The sequence below is a fragment of the Takifugu rubripes genome, chromosome 14 (genome assembly GCF_901000725.2).
Source record: "Takifugu rubripes chromosome 14, fTakRub1.2, whole genome shotgun sequence".
NCBI classification, from domain to species: Eukaryota; Metazoa; Chordata; class Actinopteri; order Tetraodontiformes; family Tetraodontidae; genus Takifugu; species Takifugu rubripes.
In genome coordinates this window covers 11,084,682-11,108,016 of record NC_042298.1, presented here as the reverse complement: position 1 = coordinate 11,108,016, position 23,335 = coordinate 11,084,682, and the positions used below count along the sequence as shown (strand labels likewise).

The 23,335-nt window shown below is 46.4% G+C and overlaps 1 protein-coding gene across 6 annotated transcripts in view; it reads left to right on the top strand.

Moving 5' to 3' along the window:
• diaph2 (diaphanous-related formin 2) overlaps positions 1-23,335 on the top strand; it is a 258,036-nt gene that overhangs the window by 135,857 nt on the left and 98,844 nt on the right. For all 6 annotated transcript variants that reach the window (XM_029847330.1, XM_029847329.1, XM_029847331.1 and 3 more), the window contains 2 exons: positions 14,369-14,470; positions 16,777-16,871. In XM_029847330.1, the coding sequence (XP_029703190.1) occupies positions 14,369-14,470; positions 16,777-16,871 (197 nt within the window). The remainder of the gene's footprint in view (positions 1-14,368; positions 14,471-16,776; positions 16,872-23,335) is intronic.

Below are 23,335 nucleotides of genomic sequence, written 5' to 3'. Positions count from 1 at the left end.
TGACCTCTTTTGCCTGCTCGTGGCTGCATCCACCACCGTCTTTATTGCCTTGTTTTTTATATTTTGCCTTCCAAAGCAAGATGGACCTCGAATTCAGGCAATCCTCATCCAGTGTTTAGTCCTGCCAGGATCCACAGTGCCACATCCATGGCAGGAAGAGAGATCTGCTTACGAAACGGTTGCTGTATGTTCATTAGCGCCCCGACCTGCAGATCTTACACTTCCTCTCAGTTGCATATGCCAGTGTGACACCTCCACGTCTCGCCGCTGCCCTACACCCCAACAGGCTCCTGTATAGGACCTCCTGTATAAGGGCTAAAGAGGAGAGGGTGGGGGACCCTAGCATAAATCTTGCTGTGTGTCAATCATTTTAATGCAGGTTTTTTATTTTTTTGCTTGATGTTATAGTGTTTGACGTGAATCCAGATACAAAAACAGCGTTCTAGAATTGACAGCTGTTCAGCCGCCACAGGTTTGCATTAAAAGCTGTTGCGAATCGAGCTTTTCTGCTGGGATGCTGCTCATTCCTTGCCCAGCAGTCCGGCCCACCCATGAATCCACATTGTCATCTGATTAATACCGTCAGATGTCCGGGGTGGCTACCATGGATTTTCCATCTAAATGGATTAAGCTTTCATTTCTGATGCCTGCACACCAAAACAAGAGGGTGGAGATGGGGAAAAAGACTGGAGATAAAGAGCTTTGCCTGCTCACAATCCTTTAGTCACTTCTCAGCCCCCATTGACTCGACCCCCACGGTTTAGGGGTCTACTGAAATAAATGGATCACATTTGCTTGAGCAAAGCTTATACATATATATGAGGGGTTTATGCCTTTTGTGTAGCTGTCATCCTTTAATCATGCACTTAATGAATAAACAAGATTGCGCTATTTTAAAAAAATATATTCTATTTAGCATTTTGACGTAAACATGTTTATTGTAATTTCAGAATTTGTGCTTTTGATGAGATATTCTTGTCATTTCCGACACCTTTATTCTACACTGCTGTTGTCTTGAAGCATGTCTGAGGCCAACGTGTGGCCGGCTCTGTGCCTGGCACACTGCAGGTGGGGGTGGGGGGGGGTAAACTCCACACAGCACGTTCAGACAAGAGGCTTCGGCCTGACCTCTGCAGTGTCACCGGTTGCCGAGGCGCATCCTGGCGATTGTCTCGCACTGAAGGGATTTGTAGGCAGAAGACGAGGGACGGGGGTACGGGCAGGCCGGCGGAGTCTGCCCTCGGTAACCAGCCATTTATGAGCAGACGCCTGGCTCTTTCCTTCAGGGGGAGTCACTTGTTTGCGACAGAAGCTGCTCGGCAAATATTAGCTGTCTTGTTGCACCTGCTGCTATTGTGCGACTCTCGCCCCCCCGCTTGTTTCCCACCCTGTATAGCTATACACTTCATTTGTCAAACGCACAAAAGAGGACAGGCGCACAATGGAGGGACATTTTAGCATCGCCGCAGCCCTGCACTGGTGTTCTGACACAGGGCGAGCAGAGGTATGACCCCCCCCCACACACACACACACACACACACACACCTGAAAGGCTCTGCTCTCCTTGATTGCGCAGCAGCAAGGGTGATACTAAAGGAGTGGTCAATCACAGGCCAGGGTGTTGACAAAGAGCTGACCACTGCAGGCCGACCTCATCTGCATATGTATGTGTACTTAATGAAAGGCGGCGGGGTCAGAGCCTGCGGGCTGGAGATGAAAGTATGTATTTATGCTAATGGGGAGACTGATCTTATTGTTAACTCTCCCAAAGATGTTCACCCTTAATAAAAATGGACCACCTCCTCCACCCCCATCAATATGCATTGCTCTCTTTTTGCATGAATTATGCTGGCCTGCATGAGTGTACATTGACTCATTAAACTCTAGACGCGTTCAAGCAAATAACTGTGCATGGACACCATCGAGCACTGGTTTTATTTCATCCGGTTTCGTCATTTCATACTTTGAAATGTCGATGGCATCTTTTTTTTCCTTTACAACAATTTAGAGTCAAGTCATTTTTATTCTGAATCCCTAAAATAAGATGACCTCTGCTGACCAGTGGCTGCCCTTTTATTCGATAACAAGTAAAATATTAATCAAACATTTGAGTCCATGGGTGTTTCTGCCCCACATTTTTATACTGGATTCTTATAATCTGTAGTCTCCCTTCCACCGTATATACAGCTCAATCCTACACATTTCCTTATATGTCATCATTAAAGCAGCCATAAGTGGGTGCTAACAGTTTAATAACCCACATCTTCATCTAAGGGTTATCAAGTACAGGCACCATAGAAATGTTCTGGTTTGACAGCCGCTCACTTTTTTGACCTCCATGGTCTCGTTGTCTCTGTGTGAGCGCACAGACCCCTCGCCGATATCCTCACAGCCCCACGCACAGGGTGGTCTCACGAGTTGGCCACAATTACACCGCGTCTGGTTGCTCCCTCATTAAGTTTGACAGGCCACTCCAACTCTGCGCTCTCCCGCTGTCTCAGGCGCTTTGCCTCCTACATCGCTCCCCCGCTCTAAAACATTTCAGAAAGTGTGTTTTTGGGATTTGCAGGCACTGCCGATCAGAAAGCAACGCTGTCAGCACTCAACTTTCAGCACCGCGTTTGCCCTTCTGTTGCTAAAGAAACAGAGCTTTGATACTTTTCACCCTGTGTGCCAAAGTTGCTCTTTGTCTTTCAAATTAAAACTACTATTAAGCTTTGAAAACTTTATAGAGGTTTTTCTCTTATAGATGGGCACGTTTTAAATGCAATATTCGTGCCGAAATAGCAATGTTGCGTATATTTTACCACCTAAACAGCCCGGGCAATCAGCACTTTGATATTTCTGGATTACGAGGGCGGCGTTGCTCTTGTTTGCAACATATCGCCTGAAGCTAAACCCAGCACACTTTTGTCAAACAGAGACAAAAATAAAGCAAACTATAAGAAAGGCTGCTGTTAATTAGCTGTAGATATGCGACGACATGAAACCATTAATGGGCGAGCAAATAGCTTTAACTTTGTTTCTAATGTAATATAAACTTTAATTAATAATGCGTTTGATGAAGTGGAGACTTATCAAACAAGCTCTGCGTCCATTAAAGGCCCAAAACCCTCACAAGGCAGGTTTATTAGAGCCGGATTGAATCCATGTTTATGAGCCCCGTGGTGGGAAAACAGGCTGAAACGTTGACATGGAGAAAAATAAATGGGTTTGTGTAATTAGTGAAAATTAAGAGCTTTTAATCCAGGAGGAGGGACGGGGAGAAAAGTTAAGAGCAAATTGTTGGTGCGGCGAGACGGGTGGGAGGGATTGTGGGTCTTCTGCTTAGCTTCGTTTTGTTTGCCCCCAAAGAAATGAGCTGGGACCCAAAAGCACACACCTAATAAAGAGAAGCCTCATAAAAAATAGGGTTATTTTAGGAAGGAGGCAGAGGTACAGAGAACATTTCTTCACCTTCTGGATGGATGGATGCAGATTTGTGCAGCTTTTGTGGTGAAGCTTTACACTTTTTTTTTTTTTAATCACATATGAATGTAAATTTCCAGCATGCGGTTTAAAGACGTCACCTTGAAGATTTCTCACATTTTGGGATATTATCACCAGAAACGCTATTTCCCGCTCCGCCTAAGAGTGGCATTTATTTGCCCCCTTTCATGACACACATCAAGACATCTCCACAGACAATTTCTGCTTCAACAGCACTGACCTTCTAAAGGGAATCCAAATGTTTTAAGTGATGGACAGAAGGAGAGAAGGCCAGGGGAGGCAGCCATGTTGGGGGTGTGATAGTGTTGCATTAGATGGAAAAATCCAATCCCCCCTGCAGGATTTGCAGTGCTGCAGAACAGAAACATAATACAGACTCACTTCATCTGCCAGTGGGACTGAGGTGATGTACGTGAGTGAAACAGGCTCTCAGTGCTCTCGTCCCTGCCAGCCTGTGAAGCCAATCAGTCCCCTCATGACTGCAGACAATACCATCTGCAGGAGCATTAAAGCAGTGTCCACTGTGGAGAATGCTAATAACCCATTAGGGAAAGGAATGGCCTTCGCACTGGTCATTTAAAGGCATGTTTCTTGGTACTCGGATGTCCCCAGAGTTTACGGATTGGAACTCTCAACTTCTTAACTCTTGGCATGTCTTAGATGTAAAGACAACTAGTGGTTAAACTGGTCCTTTCTGCTTTTGTATCACCTGTTTGACCTCATCATCTGAGAAATACAGGCAGCTAATGTTCCTGTAACCACAGACAAAGCAGCCAGCGGCAGCTTTACATCAGGAATAAATTATCTGGCGACGCTAGTAAAACATAAACTGGATATATGTGACTCCCTGTTTCTATTACCTGCTCTTTGGTGTGGTAAGAAATCATTTGCTTTACATTTGTCTGAATTGCAAACCGTGTTTTGTTGATCCCATCTGTATTCCGAGCGTCTAAGGCTGCCACGTTTTTAAATTTTGGAACACAGCGGTGCAGGTAATTTGCTCCAGACCTGGTGTGCATCTGTCAAGTAGAAACAAAGCTCATATGGATTTTCTATCCCACCACATCATGTCGCGCTACTGGAGTTTTAATGCAATTGGTGGGCTGATGGTTTGATAAGGCATTTTCTGCTCAGGCTCATGCAAAAGCCTCCAGCCTCCAGGCTGACTCTGAAAGCGAGGAATACACGTTGTTTAAGGTTTCTGCTACCTTCTGCTAAGTTCTCAGGGGAATCGGAGTCAGGTCGAGCCTCCACTGCTCCTTTGAAATCTGCACAGTCCCACAAGGCAGAAACCACCAACTGACCACCGGGAATATTTGATATTCTTCCAGAAGACAGTCAAAACAGGAAGTAGACAGACAGAGGAGGTAGTGAAGGAGGGTGAGCTTCAGCCCTGTGGAGAAGTAGTCAAAGATGGGAAGAAGCTGGGGACAAGAGCATGCTTTGTTTTAAATAGCTGAGCAGTTCAATAAAGTCTAACTTTGTGATTTCCTTTTGTATATTTGTCGTTAAAGTTCACACTGGCGTAAACAGGCAAACTTTTCCCACCTGAGGGAATGCAAAGACCGCCCTTTCTTCATCCCAGGAAATTGCTATGCAGAAAAAGCTCCTCTGTCCTTCACTGGTGGCCTAGTTTGAAAGTAAAATAGCAAGTATCGGAAAAATGGAATGCCGATACAGTACTTAATATGCGTGCATATCAGGCTGGTGCAGCACTCTGGAGGCACACCTGAGAGGAATATGAAACTTAGGGCCAGGTGCTGCTTTCCCCGAGAGAGAGAGGACTGCAGGGTTTGGAGTACAGAGGGAGTGTTTGAAGTCCTGAAGGACGGCGCTGATTGTTGGTGGTGCAGCATCAAAAACACAAACTGCCACCTGCTTTTCTGAAATAGGCGGCCACGCAATTAGCCAGGCCCCACCGTTCCTCCCCGATTTTTAGCTGTTCTTGCTTCTTAAAAACTAACTTTTTGGATTTTTTTTTAACTTCAAATGTATTTAAATGAAAGCTCTCATTCATAATTCAGCGTACAGTTACTTTTATGGAAAACTACTTTGAAATAATAAATGCTTCGATGAGTAATTCGACAGATTCTTGCCGTGCTTATGATAGATTTGTATGTGTGAGTCCGACCATGAAGCCACAAATTTAAAGTTTTCATTGCTAAAAAACAAAAAAATAACGTCTATAAACTTCACTGTAGGCACAGAAGTGAGATTTCAATTTCCGAGCTCTAAAATAAGATGCTATTCTTGTAAATGCTTCTTGCATGTAGGTTTATCATATTCTACCTTAGATATTCTCCCATATTTGGTTCAGAGTATGAAGCAGTATTTCTCTAACAGAACTCTATGCTTTGTCTCTATTTCTGTGGCTTCCTTCTTAAAAAGAGGTCGGCGCTCTCTGTTTCCTTGAGCGTCATGCAGGTGACCCATCACCCCCAACCTCAGCTGCTGCTGCTGCTGCTGATAGCAGCTCAAGGGTTTAAAAGACGAGGCAACATTGAAAACGTCCGTCAGGCTGAGGAAAAGATAACGCCGGTATGGAGGCATTTGTGCCAGCAAACGTGCATGTGAGCGCTCTGGCGCAGTTGCGTGGACATATGCACGGGCACACAGGTGATTCTGGATTACTTTTTGTCGTAAATGACCAACATGAAGCTGCTCTGCATCCCTGTCAGGATTATCCCATCCAGCTTTTCTGACAGAAGGCTTAGTCGGTGTGTGCCTGCGGACCTCCTACACCCCACCCGTCTTATGCAGGTTCTGACACCATAGAAACGGGAAGGAGAAGCTAGGCTTTAATTGCAATACACTTTCTGTTGACACGATCTGGGATCAGTGACATTTTCCACCTCTGAAAGCATTTATCCTTTTGTCTGACTTGGAAAACATCTCACTGAATTCTGACATGTTTCTCCGAGGGTTCGCTTCTTAAGGGGATATAGCTCGTGCACCCTGGCATTGTGAAGCACTTGTTAGTATGCTATTCAGTATTAAGGGCAGTATTTGTTGATTCCTGTCAATGTTCTTCTCGGGTGGACCGGTTCTTTTGAACCTGCTCTGTATTTTAATGACAATTATAACCATATATTTAATCCAGATTAAAACCTAGAAGGTAGTTCAGTATGGAAGAGTATCTTTGTCTTCGTGTGGCTGCTGTGCTCATACCTGCCTCCATCAAGTCTGTGTTGCACCTTGATAATCACAGGATCTGCTGCGTCGCGTAACGCACATTCAGGATTTAATTATTCCACATGATGGAATAAACAGATCAGGCATATTATAGTCAATCACTTCACGTGTGCGTTTTACCCACATTTCGACCCATTTCTGTCGTGACAGTGGCAGAAATGCCATTATGACTTTTGTTTGTGTCTTGGAGAGATTCAGCAATTTGCCTGTGTGCTGCACTTAAGCCTTCACGTGTCAGACAAATGGGAACATCCATAAAAATGACCTGATGAGTGACATTTTGGGGGAGGAAAATATCTGGTGACAGCACAAGTCGTGTTTATCTGGCGTTAATGGCTGCTAAGCATGAAATGACAAGTGTGAGTGTGATTCTTTGAAGCTCCAGGTTGATATTTGCTATGTGTGGCTATTAAAGGCACTTGTTTGTCACACGGCAATGGAGAGCTCCAGGAGAGTAAAAGTGGAGACATTTGGAAAATCACCCTGTGCTGCTTGTGAACAGTGAGGAGGCAGCCACAGTCTGTGGCCTCTGTAGATGTGGATTATTTCTAGAACTGTGCTCATTTCTACCAAACCACTGCTGTGTCGCCGTCCGTCGGTGCCTATACTTTCACCTTCATGCACTTTGTTGTGTGAAATGCTGCGAGCAGCTGAAGACTACTGCAGTGTGCTGACAGCATCACAGAATCTCTGCCTCAGATCTACGGCGCGGCTACTGGCTGGATGTTATGTTGGTACAACTGAATATTTCGTCCACATCATCATCCTCATACCTCTCGGGTCTCCCAGTTTTGTGCTTTTGGTACCATTTTGGGTGCAAATGCTGCACCTTGAAAAGACAAACTCCGCTCAGCGACTACTTCAGTACCTCGGTTCTGTCGACAGATTCAACCTGGAACTGCAATCAAGTCCTGCAGCCTGCAGGGCAGCAACGGGACTCATAAACATATCATAATCAGCTCGCTGAGAGGTGGGCTGCAATTAAATGGTTTGCGTCTGAAACGTGGCGGATAACAACAGTTCGACTGGAGCAGGAATTCAATTAAAGCACTTCTCCAGGAGTCATCGTGTCAGGGAGGAAAAAGCTTGCTTTACGGGCGTCAGGATTTGACCTGACAACCTTCTCCTACAGTTCAGAGTCTGTCATTATCACTCATTAGCCCGACGAACCTTCTTTTATCCTCTCTGACTAAAGGAAGGACAATTACAATCAAGAATTTGACCCCATTGTCGTCCAGGGTTGTGAGTCACAGTTACAACCCATATGTGTGTGTGTGGAAGGATACGGAAACATCAACGAAGCAGACGATGCATTAAACTAAATGTTCACCCTTACTTTAACCTCAACTTAAACCCAATTCAAGCCTAACCCTTAAAACCAAGTCCCGAACCCTTTAACCCCGGACCAGACAATATCTTCTCACTTCCCAAATCGTCCTTACTTTGTGTGTTTTCTGGTCCTCACTGTATAGCTGTGTACAAGTACAAGAACACACACAAAGACGGGTGGTAAACATGGAGCCTATCAAACAGCTCGACAACTGTGATCTTTAGATTGGAATGCAGCTCATGCCTGAGTGCCGTTCTTTCCATTATACTCTCCCTGCCTCCCTTTTAACTCGATTTCCCAGGTGCCACGTGCTGCATCTTTAATCAGGGCATGTCTGCCTTGACACCTCCATGCTACCACGACATGCATCTGCAGAATAGTCCTCAGCGGCTCGCGTGGTGGAATCTCTTGCATATTTTGTATTTTGATGTGTTTGGAGACGCTGCGCGTGCATCAGACTTAGCTGTGACCAGCTGTGTCCTGTGTGGAGCTCTGTGCATCTGTCGCCGTGGTGATTGCCAAGGATAAACCTATTGCTGCTAACAAGCGTGCAATCATGCTGCCAGAAAAAGAGAACGTCACTTCCCCTCCTCTTGTCCTCGTCTCCCTGCAAACGGTGACGTTTTCTGACTCGGGAATGAAGTTTCCTTTAAGTCCTTTCATGCCTCGGTTTTACAAATTGGATCAATCTATCAGTTAACCTTAATAAGAAGGAAATATACTCCAGCACATTTCTTTAAAAAAAGAAAAATAGGTGTACACTGCCTGACAAACTGTCGTGTTTTTATTTTCCTCTTGATACAGTATGTTAAAAATCATACAAGAGAGGCGTTTATGGAGCCCACAATAACAGCAAAGACTGTTCCGGAAACAAGGAAGGGCAAAGAAATCAAGTTCATTAAAGATAAGAGGAGGATGTTATGTTTGCTGACAAATGTACAAAATACAACCCTGTCCGATTCACTCCGAAGTAGGACAGAGGCAGCCTCTCTGACAGTGTTAACAGCATCAGCCCTGTTTACTTCTGGGTTTGTGTGACTAGACAACAACTTGAAATGTCGGGGAAAAAACACAATTAATCTATTGTCACAAGGCTCCTTTGATTTGGTACCAGAGGTTGGATAAAATGAACATCTCTTTCAAGTCTTCAGTGGAGGGATTTGTCTTTTATTCTTTTGCTCATGACAAAAGGGAAAAATCACCCACCTTCAAAGGCGACACACCCAAAAATGTACTTGTGAGGTGCAGCTTGTACGACTGAAAATACTCCAAAATCAGCGATAAAGTAAGCATGCTGTTTATCCTACTGTTGTTAGCGTTAGTCGACAATCACGGGGGAGAATCTTTATGTGGGTTCTTACAGCAGCTAACTCAGAACTCTGTTTCTAAGCTCCACAATATATTGTGGTCAAAAATCACTTTAATCTCAGAAGTTGCAGCAGCAGCAGTCCACCTTAAATCTTCTATTCCTCTCAGTCTGTCCTGTTAGCATGGTGCTGGGAGAGGTAATGGAGACCATGGGGGCGCCAGTAATCCCATCCGCTGGCCAAAGTATATCCCCGGCCTCAGATCTCTGTTTGTCTTAGCCTCATGGAGAGGCGAGGCGAGGCGAGCTGGCCCTCAGTGTGTGCGTCGTCGAGCGAACCAAAGTTGACCAGTGTTTCGGGATCTTAACGGACACCGGGGGTGACCATTTGGACCATCAGCGCGGTGCCTCCCCACCATCGCTCAAGTGCACTGAGTCACAACCGGCAGCCTTGGCACCACCAGAGGACGGTTTCCTGCAACTGATTGGCTGTCAGGCTCAATCCGCTCGCTGCCCTCCGGAGCACGTCTCCATGACCAATTTAAGCGGCCGAGTCAGAGCCTTCCCACACTCTCTGCCACTGAGCCAGAACAACAGTTGTGTAGATGTGGGTAGATTTAATACGTACCCGTTCAAAGGCCGTGGAAAGCCTCGGGTCATTGGCGCTGCTCAGAGTTATTGATTTGTTGGATTTTATGATATTTGCTCTTCATTGTTGGGCTCGGACGTCTTGGATCTGAAGGCAGCAGCATAATTGCTTCCTCTTTCTTTATTAAAAAGCCCTTAGAAATATAATTTTTGCCTCTTTAGGGCTACTTCCAGTTTTAATTATAAGGCATATTTCTGCAAAATATATGCCATATTATGCCGTAGCCACAAAGTAACGGCAGCATTATATCGAGAAATAGTAGAGGTTTGCCGAAATCCCTCTCCTCTACTCTTGAAAAAGGAGGGAAGGAGGTCACTGAGGGAGAACTGTGTTGTCTCAATTAGAAGAGGAGGCGTTTTTCTTACTGGGCCCTGCTCCAGGCCCAGCTGTGGACCTTCCACTGGGCCGAGCCTCTCCCTGCATACTGAAAACATTACTGGCCTCGGGTCAGAAAGGCTCTCTGCAAGTCTCCTGCCCCCGTAAAAGACTCCTATTTATTCAGATACCTCCGATAACCAGAACCACATGGCTTTGAACGGATCAGATGGTGCTCGAACAGGTTTATTTGTGCACTTCACAGGAGCCACATACGTGTGTTTTCGAGGTGACGCGCACACCCGAGTTGACATCGTCATTATCCTCCACGATCACCACGACCTGTTATCATTAGTGGTGATGATGATTGCCGGGTTGCTGGCTCACTCCCACACAGACGCACGTAATGGCTCACCTTGGGAGGAGCATCTGCAAAAAACTCTATATGCAGCACCAAGGTCAACACCTCTGAAAGGGAGCAAACACGCTTCCATATGTGAATTCGACAAAGGGAAAAGTGAAAATCTGCTCCAGATTTCACAGCTTTAGATGGCGCACCTTGGTGGAGTATGACGGAGACAAGGTTGGGCTGAAAGAGAAGAAGAGGTTTGTTGTCTTTCTGGGTGAATGGAAGCGTGAGAGACTAATACGCTGCCCTCGGCCTGAGTGGAAGTCTTCCTCTTCATGCTCCTGGTAAAAATGGGCGCTGGAGTGTTTTTTCATGCAGAACCTTGATGTCCGATTTGAAAAGGAAACTTTTATTGAGCTGGAGACACTCGTGAGGGTCGGAGTTTTGTTCCTGAAGGCCTTGTCATTTCTGCTCAGCCAGAGAGGGGTCGGGTTTATTAGTTACTCTCTCAGCTATGTGCCTTTGCTCCCGATCTTTAATAATAAAAAAATAAATAAATCTGTGCATCCCGCCTGTATTTATTTTTTTGTCCCCCTCCCGGACCCGAGGGAGGCCGCTATCTGTGGAATGGAAGAGACACTGAAGCATTCGGAGCTGACTGGCAGGTCAGGTAGAGGCTGGCAGCTCTCCAGCAGCTCAATCCTCGGTGCAGGACCCTGAGATTGAGGACGGGGCGCATGTTTGCCGGCAGATTGCACATTTGAGGGAATAAATTGCCTGGTAGAGGATGAGGTGCACTGGCTGCACTCTGTTTTCCTTCTGCCTATACAGTGAATATGTTTGTTGAAAACCTGTCATCTGCAGTTTCTTTTATTTCCTTTCAAGGCCTGCTGGTTTTTCTGGTGTCTGGCGTCCAGGGCCCTGCTGGAACAGTCTGTGTCCGGAAGTGAACATGTGGTAGTGTTTAGCTTTGTAATACCCCGGGTTTTATGGACGTCTTGAGGGAGATATCGTATGGAAGGCGACCAGCAGAGAGAGTCCGAGCCAGCAAACAGACTCCATGTCCAAGTGTTGGACATCTCATGTTTTCACAGAGCTTCCCTTGAGTCTACCTCGGTCCAAGACCCGGAGAGAAGGCTCAACATGAATGCCAACTCATTTTTCATAAGCCAAAGATGTTATTTGCACAAACATCCATGTATTTTCTTAATAACAGTCGAGTGACTCCTTTTTGGCTCAGAGCAAGCTTCCATTCCCTCTAGATTAATGGAAGGCGTAACAGAGATGTCTTCACAAGTGGCTGTGCTGGCTTGAGTCCGCCACACATTTGGTTAAAATTAGAATTTAAAATAAAAGTTCTTGTCATGGCCTTTAAAGCTTTTCACCTGTGTAATTTAATACCTCACCGCACATTATTGTGAAACCCAGAGCATTTATGATTCATCTTCATGGACACGCATGGTTTATATCACCTCGGAGGGAAGCCTGGTCCTGTTTTGTTCCCACAGAGGACAAAGGATCTGCTGGACAAGAACAATTTCCCATGATGTTATTGCCCCAGACTTCTCCTACGGACGCGATCAAAGCGTCCGCATGAGCGCTGGAGTCATTGTGAGGGCTCTTTATGCTCAGCTGGAGAGTATCCTTCAATAAGAATAAATCTGTGCTGTGTTTTTTGGGAATAACAATGTTAGGCTGCACATTTAAATGCTAGGACTTGTGCTGATCAGCTGCGAAGGCAGCTCTACCCTCCCCCTTAATTGGAAAACCTGCTTTTTTAAATATTTATGAAAAAGTGATTTACTGTTTTAGGCAACCATCTGGACCGAATATGCTACCTTACACTCTTGTCATCTTCACACACCTGGTATTCCACCACACACCTCCTCTGGGGGGGGGGGGGGGGGGGTCCATCAGTTCACACGCGGCGCTGGGTATAAAACTCGCGACGCGTGGAATCGAGTCAATCGAGTAATCAACCAATTGACACGAGTGCTCAAGGCCCAGCGGGGAGGCAGCGTAGCGTATAAGATGAACTGTAAAGCTACAGAATGTGGGTGTTTCAGATGATTAAAGGCACCACTTTCTGTGCCATCTGGGCATTGACAAATGGGGGCTGAAGTACCCTGCTGAGAGTCGGAGGTTCCAAGGTGAGAGACTGGGGAGGCTGTGCAGAAACAAATGGAGGCTTAAGAGAACAGTGAAGCACGGAGCAGCACAGGCGGTAAAACTCGCCTTTTATCTGTGGCAATTTCTTTTCACCGACCACCCGCTCGTTCCAGGCCTGCGATAGATTGTTAAAAATCCATTGTGAATCCTCGCTGTATATAATGTCATGTTTCAACATGTGAATCAGATCCTCACGTGGGGGCAGGTCAATAAGTGTCAGCGCCATTCCCGACAGGTCGATGATGTCTCCAGATGCAGCTAAACCACGGCCACAGTTCAGGTTAAGGCATCAGAAATTCATCATTTATTCTTTAATTGATGACTTTAGAGGCAGTGCGGGCTCGCCATCAATACCTCTTGGCCTTCAGAGCTTGTGGGAAAGAAGGGAAATGTTAACCTTGAGGATCAGGAGCGTGTCGGGGTCCTGTGGTCATTATTGCAGCCACGGCAGAAGCTCATTTGAGTATAAAGAGAAATTCCAAGCAGAATTAGAATGTCGAGTCTTGTCAGATCCAAAGAAATCCTCAGAAACCTTCAGATAGCAGTGACACATACGTGGATCCATTCAGCACCACTAGATAGAGTCAAAAGGCATCAGCGCTGTTGTCATGTGTCCACAGGAAACAGCTGAGATGGCCTGGATCCTTCTGTTCTGCAGGCTGCCTCCAAGATGTTTTCTTTTTCGATTGTTTCTTGGAATATGTGAGACGGCGCTGGGGAGCGCAATGTTTGTTCTGGATTCCCTCGGAGACGCCCACCTTGGGCTTATTCGGGGCTGTTGTGATGATTAGCAACACAGTATGTTGCTCCTTTCATAAACAATCAGCAGGAGACGTAAGAAATCTCGCCGCTTCCTCATAATGGAAACATCCAATTTATTCCTCCCCAGCAGTGGAAATCTATTTTAGAGCGCTGACCTTTTGTTTCTCTTAAGAGTTTGACTGTTATTGAAATTTAAGTGAAAATGAATGCACACTGATGGGTGGTCTTTCCCCTTGAGAGATTCAATAATGCTCCATTATGAAAACTGAGGTCTCCTGGTTCTCGGACCGGTTCGTCTATTGTAACACAGACTTAATGCCATTTTTAGGGATGGGGTGGGGGTGGGGGGGCACAATTATCTTCTTGGCTCCAGTAAGTTGACAGGCAGGGCCTGAGGGTAGAAGCGGTGCTTATCAGCCATCTACCCGCCATCACGGTGACAGAAACGCCGGCACGCACACATTCAAATAAGAGGCTGCGTGGCCTCCCCAGGACCACGCTGACTCTCATTATGGAATCTTAAAAGTTGGCTATCACCAACCCTTTGTCCCTGTGACAAAAGACAATGTCAGGATTACCAAATGTGCACCAGAGGGTGTACAAAATACAAGGCTCACAACAAAGGAAAGCACACATTCCAGTGCAGCGTGCTGCTCTGCTACTATTTTGTTTTATATAATTGTGATCTCAGCAGACACGAGGCTGCGTTGAGTCTCATGCTTTGATAATGTCTGTGTAAAGCACCTTGATGTCAAAAATGCGTGGCATTAAAGCAAGGTTTTTTGTTTTTTTATCATTTCTCCACAGTGAAGAAAGATGTGAAGGACGAGACCGATGACAGAATGCAGCAGTTCAAGAAGAAGGCCAAAGAGCTCCGTATCTTGGACTCAAAGACGGCGCAGAATCTCTGTAAGTGTTCTGTTTTTGTTATTTATCTCCTTTGATGTTACAGCCGCAAGCCCTGCAGCCTCGGGTTTTAGCCTCATGGAATCAGATCACATTTTTGACATTTAGCCTTTCACGGCGCTTCTGTGCTTCTCCTCAATTTCTCTAATCACAGAGCGGCAGTGAACTGTAGTGTGACGACTTAAAACATGAATCCATGTAACTGACAGCAAGGCGTCTTCCGTTCTTTTATTAAGTGATATTTCCGGTCCGCTGAGGCTCCGCGCGGCGCGTCCCCCCCCCCCACGCCTGCATCATGCTAAATGTTTGCAAAGAAGACGCACGTTAACACACAGCCGTGCGCTCATGGGCCCGTGCCGCTCCACTGTGTGTAAACGTGTCACTCCACTCATTTATGAGCCGCGACAACATCGATGGGCGGCGCGGTCGTCTGATTGCAGCGGTGGCAGATGGGAGCAAAACTAAGCGAAGGGCATGACGACAGGCAGGAGGCACACGGCCGTGCACAGGCAAGAGTGGTTGTCATGATACCCGAGCCAGTGCCATGCACCACCTGACACTGCTGGGGTACGCCCCCCCCCCTTTTCTGATGAACGTGTTGGACGGCTGTTGCCGGGCGAAGTAAAAACAGATCCATAGTTGCTTGCAAGGTTTTCACCAACCTTTTGAAGTTAGCCACCTTCTGACCACAGTGTAGTGAATAAACCATGTGTGTAGTCTAACGCTGCAGTTTATTTATCTGACTGAAGGGAAACGGCAGCGCGGGCGAACTGATCTGAACTCTGCGAGTGAGTAAATACTCTGACGCGCATCACTTTAAACGCTACAGACAGGAAATGGTTCAGGTTAATTTAGTTGATCCGTGATGAGAGCATGGAGCTGGGCACCGGGAAACCAGAGCCAACTTCTTATTGACAGCGTATGGCCTGTTGCAGCCATTTGTGACCTCACATCCACAACAATTACAATAGGAATCGGCTGCATAATCAATTAGTTCATTCACGCTAGCGAGAAACAGAAGTCTGAGTGTACAGTTGGAGAATTTAGAGGATTCACAAGTTTATTTATTCACTTACAAACATCAAGTGATTAGAAGCATTTAATTCTTATTTACATTTGTTTGAAGGCTTTATTTTCGAAGCAGAGCAAAGGAGGACAGAACAGACATGCAGCAATGAAACAACTGACGGGGCCAATTAAAGACTTTGCACCAGATAATTGTGAATAATTGAAACATCTGGCTGAGCACACAGATCCAACTTTACGGGAGCAACGTTTAACAAGCAGGACACCATCCAAACTGGTGTTTCCAACCCGCAGCATGCTGATGATGACATTAGCCTCTTTTTGCATAAGAATCATCTTCTGATTCACAAAAGCCGTTTTCTTCTCCTGCTACGACGGGCCAAACAGCCGGGACCCGTTTGTTGATTAAATTCAAATGTAGCGGCTGATGGCCGATCCTGCTAACGATGATCCCCAAGCGCGGACCTCAGCCTGCAGATGGATGCTGAAACTACACTGCTGAGAGATCCCTGTTAACATTGGGAACGGGTCGTAGAAAAGATGCTCAAAACAGCGCTGACATGTCCAAATCAGCAACCGAACAGGATGAAACAAACGAGTTAAGGTAGAAAACGGTGTTAAATCGTAGTGGTGGGGGGTGGGGGTGGGTGTGGGGTGGAGATCGGGGGAGTGTCACATGCAGACATCAGGTCCAACTGCTGCAGAAGTCTAGCAGCTGTTTCCCGGCTCTGCTTTAGCTCATTATCAAAGTTCCACCTGCGGCTTCCACCTGGATTTACTGCCAGCCCCAATTCCTGCCGTCCCTGGAGGCAAGCGTGGAGTTCAACCCCGACTCCAGCAAGAAAAAAAGGAAAAACAAGTTTGGACGTAGATAAATGAGGGGCTGGGGACATTAAAGCTGCAGAGAACTGAAGGCATTCCATGAGCCTTGGATTAACCCTGGAATACCGAATAATCGGCCAATCAGTCGGAGGGTTTGCGTTTGTTTTGATGTCAAATTTCTTACGATTTCAATTATCATTGTATCGAAGTCTTTTGTTTTGACACTTTTTTACTGACGCCAGTAAAAGTGAAGGTCAAGGGTCAAACTAAATTCATTGTAAATTCTAGGCAGCCTCTCCCCGTGAAGGAAAGAAAAGATATCAGCTTTTCCAAGCGTCCCATCGGAGAAGTAATTGTGTCTGAGGAGTGATGATCCCTGAAATGTGTCTTTGAAGGCGACTGTCTGATTTTTTTTTTAAAAAAGGAGGAGAAATGACTCTCTTCTCTCTTCATCACCACAGCAATTTTCTTAGGCTCCTTCCGCCTGCCTTATGAAGAGATCCGGGACATTGTGCTGGAGGTCGACGAGGAGAGACTGAGCGAATCGCTCATCCAGGTAAGAGTGAGCTCCTCTGTGGTGTGAGAGTTCTTCACATGCACACGCACACACAACACAACACAAACACAGCCCGTGCCTTTCTCCGTGCACCTCTAAAGATCAATTTGAAATGTGGCAGATGGCTTATCGAGACCCTTTTTTAGGTCTTGTTTGTTCTGTTTTTGGCAGTCGATCTCCCCCCTCACACGTAGACCGCTGAGACCCCCCGTATTCATCTCCCCACAATGGCTGAAGGAGGACAGGACTTGGCAAAGTCTCCTTCGACTCCACCCTCCTTTCCTCCTGTCTTTGTCTTAGTATAATTGATGAGCTTCCTATAAAGGCTGCTCATTTCGGCTGCCATTTTTCACATCTGGAGCAGGGAGGGTTCAGATGAGGTGAAAAAGCATCATTCATTAGGCTCTGTTTTTGATACGGACACTTTAGTTCATCCACTCCATGGTAGTAACCATCTTCACCAGGTTCACAGGGAGGTTAACGTATAAGCTGACACGTCACTGTGTCATAGCGTTGCTGTGGTTACTGTGATCCAAGGAAATCGAGCCCGGGTGTGACTATCGTCGAGCTCAGCGTGCAACAGCAATTTCATGGTTGAAAAAGTGATGTTGATGATGATGATCTCACATTACCAGCCACAGATATGAGACAGAAATGGGTCAGTTAGTTGGTTCTTTGTCTTGTTGCTCGGGAAATGAGGAGTGGTTGATGAAATGAGCTGGAGTTGACCAAATAAAGTTTTAACAGAAGAATAAAAGGGCATTGCTATCAACAGTAGATCACCAAGGCGCCAAAGGTGGGTGCCGTCCAACGGTTATTAGCTCAGCTGCAAAGAAACTTTGATTTATTTCCATTTCCTTCCTCACATTGTACAAGAAATCACCCAAAGCTCTGCAGTTATGCCCATATTGTCCCTGCGTGATGCTATACATTCTTATGGACACATCTGCAGCTCATAATGTCTAAAAGAAGTGTATGTGCACATTTAATGACCGCTTTAAAAGGTATTTTCCTCAGCGGAATTAGTTTAAACTCGTGCTAGAGGGTGCTGTTATAAAAATGGTCTTAACTATTTGCTAAGCTTCTCGACACATCTGGTGGAACTAAAAATCTGAGTCTCTGTCCATACTCACCTCTGTCTTAGAGCCACCAGATCTTTGGAGTGATAGAAATAGGCATTTATTATAAACCGACCTTCAGAATGCATAAAAACAGGGGATTCACATATCTGTACTCGTTTATCCTTTGCTAACTGACAATGTGCCCATTTCCCTGCATTTATTGCACGTACGGAGGTGGTTGTGTTTCCGAAGCGTTGCCAGTTTTTGTGTGCCGCACAGTTGCGAGGGTGGCAGCAGCCTTCCACGAAGCAGAAAACAGAGCCGCTCCTGTGTTTGATGGACAGCTCCGGCTTTTCATGTCACATCCAAATTCAAACTGCAGATTTGAGGAGAAATTGTGCCAGTACATTTTTTTTTTTTTGGTTTCTTTTAAATTTTGTGAAAATGTCTAGGGGATAAAAAAAAAGAGGCTGAAATTACTGAATTAGCCCCGGTAATGACGAGCGTGTTGGAGACGTGCAGTCAGACATTGAGGCAGCGAGCAGCGAGGGGAAGCAGAGGGACTTCCTGCTGGGTGACACAGTCCTGAGTGTGGGCTCCATCTGCACTGTGCTTATCTACACTCATTATGCTGATTAATCACTCCACAACACCCACTTTCAGCCACACGCCAATCACCATTTATCCACATGGACAACTGCATACAAATAGTGAGTAGGAAGAAGCATCTGCATGGATTGGCAGCACTGACGGGAAATACATTCATCGTTTTGTGCACCGGCAGCATGAAGTCTGTCCTGTCTGTCCTCGTACTGTTCTAAAGTACCCGCTTTAGTTACTTTTCCATTGATTTCAGCATTTGCCGGCACGTAAAGGAATTAAATCACGTAGCCGTGGCTCGGTTGTTTGCTAGTTTCCTATTTAAATGCAAATTGCACAAGTTTCTCAAGAATTAAAACCTTTGCCACAGTGGTAGTTGCAAACGTTTGCTTCTCAAGGGTCAGAAGGTGGTGAAGACAATAAGGGGTTCGTTCCCCGTGGTTCCTCACGCGTGCGTCGCCTCAGGGGACACGCGGTGATGTAGCTTTGCTTTGCGAGATATAAAGGAGCTTCAGCAAATGTCGGGGCGAGGGTTCTGATCCGACCACTGATGAACACGGATATGATGGGATGGAATTATAGCGCATTCATTTGTTTTGGTGAGAGTAGAAAACAAGTAAACGCAGCTTGAGCTGGAGTTCTTTGCTCTGCAAACATGAGTCACACACTCCCAGGGGCGTTGATAAATGGGTGGGATAGAGGAAGCAGATAGAATCAGAGGAGTCCGAGGTGTTTATGATGCATCCCAACTGTTACTCAGTGTTATTATCTTCCTTCCCCATCAACACGTCTAATGGAATGATTTGTCAGCAGAATGTGGCAGCGCGTCGGCCTTGAAGTATCCCTAAAATGTGTCACCCTGGCAGAGTGAATGGATCCGGGGTGATTGGCTCTCCTTATTCTGCATTAGAGCCCATCAGCGCCTCACGGATGATGTACACATCCTTGAATGCCTGCAGACAGCGGCAGCTCCCACCATTCATCCAGGCTTCACACGACAACCCCCCCCATCCACGCGCACAAGCGCACGTACAGCACATGCAAATGGGAAAAGACCGTGCACGCCCCCCCCCCCCCGCAAGCCTTTATGTATCTGTCCAGTTCTGTCATCTATCATCTGACCAATAAAGGTGTGCAAGGTCGAGCGCTGGTGTGCAAACACGCACGGGCCATTGTTTGCGCGCAGTCTTGCGTTCGTTCTCGTTCCAGCTCATTTGCCTTTAATATGCAGAGAGCTGGTGGACAGAGGGCACTTTTGGATATCAGGTCAGCTTCATCAAATTCAAGAAGACATCAGAGGCCCCCCGCCACCGTCCTCCGCGCAACAATGAGATGAGGAGCACAATGAAAGCCGGTAATGAGCGTCGGCTCCGAGAGCAGATTGAGCCCGGCCCGGCCGTGCTCGGCCTCATTCATCGCAGCAACAGGAGGCTCCAAGGATTCTGCAAGGAAGAGCCAGGCACGTGCACGCGGAGCCTCTGGAGGAGTGCACCTCCCTCAGCAGACTTTGTTTTTTAGTAGTTCTGCCCGACTCGCATTGTTCTACACCGCGTCTTGGCCTCGCTCTTGACCTCGCTGGCTTTGCTGCGACTTTTAGAATGTTAATGTCTGGATGGCGAAAGGATATGTGGGAATCTGTCTTCAATGGCAAGTTTAGCCTCCAGCTAGATAGCATGTACCACTATTATCTATCTGACGTTATTTCCACAATATTAAAACAATAATAGCAATATTTCTGTGGGTCCTTTTACTCAGTATAGCCTCGGTATTCCAATAAACTCTGCAGAAATCCATCATTAGTGACAGAATTGATGCCAGCTTAAACCTCTCCTGTCCCAGTGTGGTGTCAGCGGGTCACAGTCACTAAAACTCAGGCCCCAAAATGCACCGCGCCCACTGGAAGGCGCTAGAATGAAGCCAACTGAGACAGTAACTTTTATTTCCTTTGTTATGACCACTCAGTCCTCCTTTCCCACCCTTGTTTCTGCAACAGTCGTTTTAGTCCTGAGAGAATTCCTGGCTCAGCCAGCTGGCCAGGTCGGGCTCCTTCCACTTCCTGCCAATGGCCCAGGACAAATAAAGGGATTATTATTAAGCGCTTGCAGACTCAGATGATGCATGATCCAATCAACTGATTGTTCATAAAGTTTTACAGTCTAATATCTCCATGCTGCCTGCTCATATACTGAATATACTGTAGTTGTTGTTGTTTCATAACCGGAACGTTGGCTTTGTCTTGGTTTACCTCTTCATTTTCATTATTCTAGCAGCATTGTGTTATAAAACTCTACATTCCCCCACTAAAAAAAACAGCAACAATTCTAAATGACCCCCCTCAACACGAATGCACACTAGAAGTGGAAAACAGAGTAATTCATATAAAAAATGAGCGATTTTGTTGGTGCCGGGCGCTATCGTTCATCCTCATTACGTTTGAACCGAGAGGATGTCATGAATTTATAAGGTATCCCTCCGCACTCCGCCGATGTTCACCCAAGTGAAATATTAATTTGAAATATTTATGCCCCCTGTCCTGTAAATATGGCGACAAATGAATTTAATCAATTTATAGACGACGTGTCACGATTTTGATGATTAGTCACTCCAGGAAACCCCATTTCTTCTTGGGGCAACAGCCCCAGTAGCACCAGCAGAGGTTTGTGTGGCTGACAGAGTTGTTATTGTGTTACACATATAATGTGGACGGATCGGCGGCCAAAGGCGCCATTACAGAGATTTCTTACTCACACGAGGACGGATTAAGTGCTAGTGGTTTGCAGAAATTTAGATTAATGTCGAGCGAGTGCGCGCTCTTAGCGCTGCAACCGTTCTGGATCATATTTCTGCATCGGCCCCTCGTGCTTTACAGCGTTAGCTGCTGCAGGGTCCCTGTGTTGTCCATTTACGGCCTGTTTGTATTTATTTTAAACATTTGTCATATTTCACCTCTGGTGAAAATGCAGCTAGAAGAGTTGCTTTTAGTTCAGCTAACGTTGCAGAGAAGATACAAACTGAAATATTTGTAATTCAAATTGAGACATTTGGCGCACATGCACATAACCCGATGGAAATTACCCACATTAAGTCCATGCCTCCAGGCTCCATGGAAAGTTTTTGGAAGGAGGCTTCGCCAGGGCAGTTAACCTACAAATTCTGTTTCAAGCTAGTGCCCACCTTTGACCCTGGTGGACAGAGGACACTTTGACCCTGAAGCCCTCTTCTGCCTGTTGGTGTCGGTGCCCTAATGCTCAGCTGCTCGCACGAGTTGCAGATTTCTATAAGCACAAGCTAAATGTTGCACAAAGAGGTTTCCAGCACTCGTTCCATTCACGCTAGTCGGATGTTGTTTTCCTGTTCGACACTTACGCCAGTTTTGTCGAGTGCTGTTGACCCAACACTTAACAACAGCAGGAAAGTGGCGTTGCAGCAACAAATGCTTCTGTTTTGCTTTCGACCTCTCTGACAACCGACATCTGAGTGGAGTCTGCAGGTTCTAAACAGAGAGGTAGCTGCAGACAGGAGCGCAGGCTGTTGCCTCCCAGCAAAAAAAAAACGGTGTTCCAGTTCTTAAGTTATGTTTAAGCACGGCCTGTTTTTGGTATGTGTGGCGAGCTAACGCTCAGCAGTGGCTGATTTTAACCCGGGGGCTTGTTGTGTGCGATATCTGAGCGGCGCCTTAATGTTTTATGTCTGCCAATGCATTTTGTATCAGCCCATCTACTTTTCAAAAGGAAATGCTAATGAGGCGATGCTGCTGGTTTCTAGACTGCGCTGGGTCCAAACAGTAAAAGTCCAGCGTGTCTGAAGCAGGTGTGGCCTTTTGAAGGAATGGGGACAATTGTACAGAGGAGAAGAGAGGAGATTATTAGCATTCTTTTTTATGACTTTGTTGGTTTTTCCCCTGGCTAAACTGCAACAAATTGGGAGTGATGCAATTACAATACAGACGCTGCAAACTGGAGGGAAAAGACACATTACGCTCTTACATTTTTAATCTTGCCGCACTGTTAAACCAAGACCATATTCAGCGTTTGTAGACTTTTTCTGACCATTGAATGTCTAATTACAGCGCCATTAAAGGGGATGTTTTGCACCTGACCTACTTATCCGGCTCTCAGCATCCATTAGCCTTTGGATTGGCGAGTTTTTGGGCGGTAGTCTGAGTTCTTCTTCTCTGCATCCGTAACCACACAGTGAGCACACGTTTCCTCAGGAACCTTCCGCGCTATGACGGACAGGGACTAACGTCGTTGCCTCGTGGCCCCGTTCGACCTTTTGGGGGCGCTATCTTCTCCCTGTTCCCGTGTGGGTTTCTGCTGGTACCACCTGTTCAGTTTGATAAACCCAAACGTGCCACCGTATGTGTCTCACGGCGCCACAGTTGCAGTTGCCCTCGCCATGGTAACCTTTTGCTGCCAGCTCTCACAGGGGCCTTTCACACTGGCCTTGCTTGTTATTATTATTTATCTCTCTTGTCAATCACCCAGATCAGCACGATGCCCGTGCATGTGTTTGGCAAACGTGGTGGAACGTCGGCCGACCGCGGCGCCCGCGCGAGCCTTTGTTCCCCGCGGTAACAGGTGATTGCGGCAGCAGGGCGCAACGTCGGACGTCATTTGCACGGTGTCAACGTGCGCACATGTGGGCTGAGGTGATAAGTGCTTCTGCGAGCCGGGTCTGTTGGATTAGCGCAGGAGTGGGAGCAGAATCGGGTCCTCCCCTGGGTTTAATCGTGCCAGTGTTTTGGCACAGAGAGCGCCACTCTCTCCTGCATCAAACGCCCGACTGAAATGTGCAACACAT